Genomic DNA, 8,452 nt, shown 5'->3' on the forward strand with positions numbered 1-8,452 from the left:
GACCGCCATGCCTGAATCCCCCCAGGCATGGAGACCCCGGTTCCCCTGGATTCCCATTCTCCTGGACACCCATCCTTGCTTCCCCACAACCCCTGAGGCCCCCGCTCGTGGGAACGCCATCCCCCACAGAGCCCCCAGACTATCCCATAATGTCCCCAGCCTGTCCCCTGCTGTGTCTCCACCCTGCCCCACCCTGCCCCCAACAAGGGCCACCTACACGTGGGGACGGACGTGACCTCGTTTCCTTCCTCTTCATCCCAAGAGCCGCCACCGAGGGGACTGGTGGCCACAGCAGCGAGTGACAGCCAGTCCACATGGCCGGGGACACGGGGATGGCCGGGAAGGTGACACTGCTCCTGTGGGGTGAGTGCTCCAGGCATGGGTCTGACACCCCGGGGATGGGCCCGGGTGGGGCAGAGTGGTGGGGAGGGGGCACAGGGGGGCTGTGGGGTCCCCTGAGGTCCCCAAGGCCAGCAGAGCCAGTGCATGGGCATGGAGTGAGTGTGACAAGAGTTGTGGGGTGGCTGTGGGGGCAGGAACAGGGGAACAGGAAGAAGGGAACTGGGATGTGGGGACAGGAACAGGGGGATCGAGGTGTGGGGACAAGGACATGACAAAAGGAACCTTGGGGCTGCAGCAGCCGTGGGGACAGGGGAACAGGGACAGGGAGAAGGGCCATGTAGCATGCAGATGGGGCATGGGCACAGGTGCCATGGGAATGGGATCATGGGCACAGGGCCATGGGGATGTGTGTGTGGGGACAGGTGCTGTGAGGATGGTGGAGGTGACCTGTGCAAGCATGGGGTGTCCACAGTGTCCCCATGTCCTGCCTCAGTCCTGGGTGACTGAGGTGTCCCTGTCCTCAAGACCTCCATGCTACACCACTGTTCCTGTGGGGACAGTTTGGGGAGTGTCAACACACCCCCTGGTGCTGCTGTCCCTTTGGTGCCACCCCCACCCAGCCCTGTCCCTTCTCCCTTCCAGCCCAGACCCTCGGCCTCACTGGTGAGTCCTCGGGGGATGCCCTGTCCCCACCTCGCTGTCCCCAGCCCCACGGTGGCCCTGGCAGGCTGGTGTCCCCTGTCACCCGCAGGAGCCCAGAGCACCCAGCTCCTGGTGGAGCCCCCCTGGACGCCGGCGGTGCTGTGGGACCGGGTGACACTGACCTGCAAGGGCTCGGGGACAGCCGGTGCCACCACCTGGTACAAGGACGGGCAGCGCTTGGGGCAGGAGGGACGTGACCGCATCACTGTCACTGAGAGGGGCACCTACACGTGTGACAGACCCGGCAGTGGGCTCAGCCCCCCCGTGCGAGTCTCCAATGGTGAGGAGGGACCTTAAATGATCAGGGTGGGCCCTGACAGCTCTGGGTGGGCTCCGCTCCCTGGGTGGCCTCACGTCCCTCATGTGACCAGAGCCTGTCCCCTGCACTCAGGGACATCCCAGTGCATGCCAGTGCATCCCAGTGGGATGGGACCCCCGTGGTGACACCTGTGCCACGGGGATGTTCCTGGTGTCCCTGGGATCCTCCCATGTAATGGAGACTTCACCCAGTTGTCCCCAGTTCCATGGATACCCACCTTGGACCTGTCTGGAGCCCCTCAGTGTGATGAGACCCTCCTGTCCCACAGAGCGGCTGGTGCTGCAGGTGCCAGCAGTGACACTGCTGGAGGGGGACACGGTGACACTGCGCTGCCGGGGCATGCTGGACATGTCGGTCACCAGGGTGCGATTTTACCTGGATGAGAAGGATCTGGGGGGGTCCTTCAGGGGAACCGAGCTGCTCCTCTCCCCCCTGCAGCTGCACCACAGCGGCCACTACCGCTGCAGGGGCTCATTCCCCTTCTGGGCGTCAGTGTCAGCACCGGTGACAGTGACAGTGCACGGTGAGCACCCCCACGGCTGCAACTCCAATATCCTGACACCCCCAATGCCACCTCCCAGTGGACTCAGAGTCACAGTCCTCACCTCCTCTCTGCTCCCCAGAGCTCTTCACGGTGCCCAGGCTGGACATTCCCTCTGAGCCCACTGAGGGGACCCCCCTCAATCTCAGCTGCCTCAGCACCCCCAGCCCCCTGCGGCCCCAAGCCCCTCTACTGCACCTCTTCTACCGGGATGGGCAGTTGGTGGGGGGCCCACAGGAGTCCCCACAGCTACTGGTGCCCGCCGTGAGGGTCTCCCACTCGGGGACTTACAGCTGCCAGGTGCGCTCCAAGGTGGGGACCGTGCAGAAGAGCAGCGCCCGGCTCCACATCAGGGTGCGCAGTGAGTGCGGGGATGGGCACAGGGATCCCCTACAGCCTTCACAGGTCCCCTGCCCTGCCCATTTTTCCCCATTCCTCTGGGGGGTCCCACTCATTCTTTTGGTGGTCCCACATCTTTTCTTGGGTCTCCCGCCAGCTCCCCCCAGCACCACTTGGCTCCCTTCACCATTTCCTGAGTCCCCCACCACTCTCTGATCTCCCCCCACTGTTCCCTGGTCCCACCATCCCATCGCTGTGTCCCCACACCCTCACTCGAGTACTCCCCATCCCTCTCCATGTGTCTTCTCCCTAAACACCCCATCTTTCCTTGGGGTTCCTTTCCAGCCCACCCCCAGGTCTGCGCCCCCTATTCCTCACTGGGGTCCCCCAACCCCTCTCCGAACCCATCGCTATGTCCCTCACTGTCCCCTGGTGTCCCCCCTCCCGCAGGGGTCCCGCCCTCGGGGGTGTCCCTGTGGGCACAGCCCCCTGGGGCACAGGTGGCACTGGGGGACCGCCTGGTGTTGAACTGCGCGGTGGCAGCGGGGACAGGTCCGCTGTCCTTCAGCTGGCACCGGGGGGGCTCGGGGGCACCGCTGGGCACCGGCCCCCGCCTGGAGCTGCACCACGCTGGGGACAATGACAGCGGCCACTATCACTGCCGGGTCAGCAATGGGGACAGCGTGGCCGAGAGTGTCCCCTTAAATGTCACCGTCCTGGGTGAGTGGGACCCTCAGGCTGGAGGTGACCCCACCCATGACACCCCCATCCCACCTCACCTGGTGCCAGCCCTGTCTGTGTCCCCGCAGTGCCCGTGGCCAATGTCACCATCACACCCAGTACCCTGGCACTCCAGGTGCGTGCAGGCGACCCTGTGACCCTGCACTGCTCAGTGCATGTGGGCTCAGCCCCTGTCACCTTCACCTGGCTACACAATGGGCAAGAGGTGGCCCTAGGTCCCCTCCTGGAGCTTGGGGACACCGAGAGGCGACATTCGGGCACCTACCAGTGCATGGCCACCAACCAGCTGGGACAGGATGGGCACCGCGTGTTCCGGGCACTCAGCCCCAAGCTGGCCCTGGAGGTGACACCGCAGGGACCCTGGAACAGAGGTGAGGTCACCCAGGGTCAATGAGATTGCAGGACCCTCAGAGTGACAGGTGAGCCTGACATGTTCCTTCCGTCCCCAGCAGTGGCCACAGGGGTTGGCGTGTCCCTCCTCCTCCTGGTGCTGCTCGTGGGTGCAGCTGTGGGTTGGCACCGGTGCAACAACATGGGTAGGTGACAGTGGTGGCAATGGGGGCCCGGGGGAGGTGGGAGGCCACCTGGAATGTGAGGGTGATGGGCAGCACCCGCAGCCCCTGACTTGGGCAGTGCTGAGTGCTCAGGACCTTTGCTCAGGGTCCTCAAGGATTTGGGGTGGTGTTGGAGGGCCTTGTAAAGATGTTGGGGGTTCCTTCTGTGATTCTGGGGAAATTTGGAGGGTCCCCCTCCATTCCAGACTTGGGCTTCTGGGTGTTCAGGGGGTCCAGGGCACCGGGGTGGTTCAGGGGTCCTGGGAGAAACAGCGGGTTCAGTGCGGTTTCAGGATTCCTGAGGGGGCCTTGGGGACCCACAGTTACCCCTCCCTTCTTTCCTTTGCAGCTGCCAGGAAGCCCCAGGAAAGGTGAGTGGGGGGCTCATACCCACTGTCCCCTTTTACCCCAGTCTCCAAGAACTCCCATTCATCCCCCCGCCCCACATCCCCTTCTCTCCACACAGGGCCCCGCCGGACCCCCCAGAGGAGGGCGAGGTGCTGTACACCCACGTCGTGAGCGCCAGGCAGATGGGGGGTGAGTGCAGGGTGGGACACACGCAGAGGGACACCTCACCCACGAGTGTCACCCTGCCCAGATCCCACAGCCAGTGTCTCTCGCAGCATCCCCCCGTGCCACCACGCTCCAGGATTCCCAGGTGACCTACGCGGAGCTGCGGAGACCCCACGGGCGACTGCGGGAACTCAGTGACATCTACGGGAATGTGCTGTGACACTCAGAGCACACGTGGGCACTGGGGGGCTGTGGGGGAACTGAGGGACTGTAGGGGACACCACCCATGGGCAGCCACACGTGTGTGTCCCCCACTCCTCCCATGGGTGCCCAACCTTTATGGAAAGGTAGGCACAAGTGGGGGTCACGTGTGAGCTGCACAGAGCACCCAGAGCTCCCCATGCAACCAGAACCTCCCATGGCTTCCCCACCACCCTTCCACTACCACAAGTGGCTCTCCATTCCGCATCCCATGCTCCCAGCACCCTCAGAGACTGCCCCATTGCCTCCCAACAGTGCTCCCAGTACCCCATGGAGCTCCCTATTTCCCCTCCCAGTGCCTCGCCATTGCTCCCAGTGTATCCAGCTGTTTCCCATTCTGTCTCCCACTACTCCTGTACTCCCAGTGGCTCTGCATTCCCCCTCCCCATGCTCCTAGTACACCCATGGTTCCTCATCTCCCAGCTCCAGGGGAACAGAGGACTTGTTTCCCTGTTATTGGCACGAAAATGCAACTTTGGTTTAAAGTGGCAGAAATGGTGTTTCTTTGTTCATCTCTGTCGAGCTTTAGGAATAGGATTCTCCAGTTTTGGGCTGACACTGAAAACCTGGGGCTGCACCACTCCCCCTGCCAGTGGAGGCACAGAAGGCAAAGATCCCAAAGGGCTGAGAGAAGAACAATTTCCTGCAAACAGCAACGAGAGAACAAAACCAACCGCAACAAGGTTCAGTATCCAAAGGGTCACAAAAGGAACAACTTCCAGGAAAAGCCCTGTCATGATCCTCTAATACAGGGCAGAAATAATGATGGTTTGTTTAGTAATCTCAGAGCACAAAAGATACAGCAGGGGACAAGAACAACAGTTTACTCAACAATAATACACTTTTATTGAGTGCACTCACAGTATGCGATAGAGGGAGAGGAAGAGAGAGAGCGGGGATTATAGCTACCAACGAAGAAGAACAGAATCATCGTGGCGATGCCAATAGACACGTCTGCCTGTGGGGTGATCACAAAGTGGGGTTGACTCAAGGGGTCCCTTTTACAGTCCTTTTCAAAGCAATAGGCAACTGGCCAAAAGGTGGGGTGATGTGATGAGGGTCTGCTTCTCTGGGAACAAACTCATTGGGCTCGTTTCAGCTCACGTGCTGGTTTAGGCAGCACACACCAACTTGCTCAAGTCCACTGTTCTTGCACTCTGGTTCCCATGGGAAATGCATACCAGTCTTCAGTCTGGTGAGCATGCACCTGCAGGCAAAACTTGGCAGACTTCCCACCTCAGCCAGGCCAGAAAACCCAGAAAGCCCACCCCTGTTCCTTGGGGGTCTCAATCTCAGTTCTTGGCGGTCTCAATCTCTGTTCTTGGCGACAGCTGTGAAGCTGATGAGGGATCTTCGGACCATCTCTTACACCACCCCATGACTCACGATTGTCATCAAGAGAACTCCATCAGCAGGGTTCCGTAGTGTTGTTGTGAAGTCTTCAGGACTCATCGATGTTGGTAGCATATACTGAAAAACAGAGACAGTACATCAGAGAAAGAGAGAGAGAGAGAGAAAGAAAGAAAAGAAAAATAGGAAAAAGAAACAGGAAACAATAAACAAATTCACTCAATATTAATTAACGACAAATAATCACAATGATATTAATTAAAACTTTTTTCAAATAATCAAAACAAATCACAAAAATAAACAATTTTCACAGGATTACAAAAAATTAATTCAAAACAGACATCTAAATTTTATAATCTAATTATAGTCCATAATTATGCCTTATTCATATAATTCATCTTGTGTCAATAGCCTTAGGAATGTCCAAAGGGGAGAGGATATTGGCCAAATTGTGTACACTAATTATAGATGTCAATTGTGTTAACCGTTTCATCATCTTCCAATTCATAATAAATAAAATTGCTGATAAAAAAGACCCAATGAAAACTAAAATCAAAAGGGCAATGGTGGGATGACACAATTTGTTCAGGACACTTGTGGCAGTAGGTGACCACCCAAAAAGAGTATCCCACCACCTGTGTTTGATGTCTTTTCTCACCCTTTCCATAACACGATGAATTTCTTTCACATTTTGATGTACAGCTACCAGGGGTTTCTGTCCGTTTTCCTTGATCTTTTCCAAAATTTCAGTTAAATCCTGATGAAGCAACAATTGCTTCACCAAAGTAAGGTTCCTCCCAATGGGGGTAGGCAGTAGTTTGTGAATCAGTGCATAATTGTATTCTAAAAGATAACGAGAGGTAACTGGGGCTAAGTAAGAAAAATCACTCCCTGTAATTTTGGTAAGTTACAAACACAAAAATTTGAGTTATTTTTAGCATTCACTACTATGTTTTCTACAAATACAATATCCCAAGCAATTCTAAAGCATGCACAACCATTGCCTATACACGCAAGTACTGTTTCAGAGGTCTCATTAAGATGCATTTCAAAATGACAGATATATTGTTTCTGTGTCCAGACAAATGTCTTGAGCTATAATTGCATTACTTTCACAGATGAACCATTGTTGTTCCTGGACAATACAAGATTCTAAATTAACAGTTTGCCATTTCTTACCAGTTGATGGGCCCATTCCCTGTGCTCGAGAGGATAGAGAGAAGCTCCATCATGATTCAATCCTAATGCAATGATAGGAAATATCAAATGCACTGAAGCATTACGTATGGTTAACACAAAAGCTGTGGCTGTGTTTGTAATGGGGTTGTAAGTAAAATTCACTAAGTTCTAACAGGATTGGAATTCTCTTTCAAAATCAGTGGCACTGTTCCAAATTATTTTCCAGATTTCAGGAGGAAAAATGTCTTCTTCGCCTTCTCTTATAATTGAGGCAGCAACTGACTACATCCACAGTTGCGCCTGGATACAGCTGAGAGCCAAAGAAACATTTTGTGTAGCACCAGGTCTTGGATTATGCAACCTAAAAAGGTGTATTCTATTTCATTTTTGAAAGCTGGGTTTGGGGAGATGCCTTGTCCTTCTTTTGCAGCTCCAGGGGGGAGGGGGGTGGATGCCTTCTGATAATGGCCCAGCCATTCAAACCAGGTGGGACAGTGTTGCTTATCTCTTTCACCACCCCTCCATCCTCCAGGGGACATCTTCTGATAATGGGCCATCAGGGCCCACCAGTGACATGACACATTCCATCATCCCATTGAGAGATACTCCACACAGTGGGCAGGGAGTCAGCTGTTCCCAGCTGGATAAAAACTGGCACTGAAGGACACAAGGGATCTGGTTTTTCCACTGGATGCCCAGAGGAAGATGGGACCCATCTCACCGCCGCTGGACTTTCTACAGGACCATCTCTACTCCACAGAACCACATCTGTTACTCCAGGAGGGCTTATTTGGACTGCTTCCAACACCCTGACCAACAGGGGGTCAGGTCATATCCCTGACTCTGTCAGGGTTTCTCCAGGATTTTTGTTTGCTTCCTTGCTTGTTTTTTGGTACTACTACATTTATATTTTCCTTTTTTAAAATATTCCTAGTAAAGAACTGTTACTCCTATTCCCATATCTTTGCCTGAAAGCCCCTAATTGCAAAATTTTAATAATTTGGAGAGAAGGGGAGGTTTACATTCTCCACTCCAAGGGAGGCTCTAGCTTTTCCTGTCAGACAACTGTCTTTCAAAACCAAGACAGAATTTGGCGTCCAGTCTTGGGGCACAAGGGCATTGAGAGAAAAAAATAACAGTTCTTAAGTGACTAAGTTCTTGAGTACTGGATATCACGTGGTCTGGCTTACCCTGCTTCCAGTGGCATGTGGTGGTGGCCATATTTCTCCCATTTGCAGGCCCTTATCTAAACATGGGTCCTGTGACTAAGGCCACTGTGGCTGTCACCCAGTTTGCTATACGGGTTAACAAGGTGAGGAATTCATGGATTTTTAATCTCCTCTGGAAGGCAGGCACATGGATTCAGAACTATCATACACTAACTGTGTGGTTTTGGGGTTACTTTAACAACAGTACTTACTGTGAGGAAATGACACCAGGGGGAATTTTTTCACAGCCCTTCACCCAGCTCTTTGGGCCTACCCCACCAGTCTTTGAAGGGTTCAAATCTCTGAATGTTAATGATATCATACAGTGGCTGGTGTTGCTGGTATGCCTGTTCTGTTTAGCATTTAGAGATAAGGGGAGACTGACCTGGATAACCACCCTGAT

The 8,452-nt window shown here is 54.6% G+C and overlaps 1 protein-coding gene across 1 annotated transcript; it reads left to right on the forward strand.

Annotated features, from left to right (window-relative positions):
• The first annotated feature begins 314 nt into the window (after positions 1 to 314).
• Positions 315 to 4,271, forward strand: LOC120764152 (Fc receptor-like protein 3). Its single transcript, XM_040087955.1, has 9 exons — positions 315 to 363; positions 1,094 to 1,324; positions 1,632 to 1,886; positions 1,987 to 2,265; positions 2,694 to 2,963; positions 3,053 to 3,355; positions 3,888 to 3,909; positions 4,005 to 4,075; positions 4,162 to 4,271. Exons 1-9 carry the CDS (start codon positions 315 to 317, stop codon positions 4,269 to 4,271), a joined length of 1,590 nt encoding a protein of 529 aa, XP_039943889.1.
• The last annotated feature ends 4,181 nt before the right edge of the window (positions 4,272 to 8,452 follow it).

The sequence above is a fragment of the Hirundo rustica genome, chromosome 29 (assembly GCF_015227805.2).
Source record: "Hirundo rustica isolate bHirRus1 chromosome 29, bHirRus1.pri.v3, whole genome shotgun sequence".
Lineage (NCBI taxonomy): Eukaryota > Metazoa > Chordata > Aves > Passeriformes > Hirundinidae > Hirundo > Hirundo rustica.

Excerpts from the sequence above, each read along its gene's own strand:
- LOC120764152 (XM_040087955.1), top strand. The coding sequence starts at position 315 with ATGGCCGGGGACACGGGGATGGCCGGGAAGGTGACACTGCTCCTGTGG. Across the intron at positions 2,266-2,693 it reads GCTCCACATCAGGGTGCGCA|GGGTCCCGCCCTCGGGGGTG; the intron begins GTGAGTGCGGGG and ends CCCCTCCCGCAG. Across the intron at positions 3,356-3,887 it reads GCAGGGACCCTGGAACAGAG|CTGCCAGGAAGCCCCAGGAA; the intron begins GTGAGGTCACCC and ends TTTCCTTTGCAG.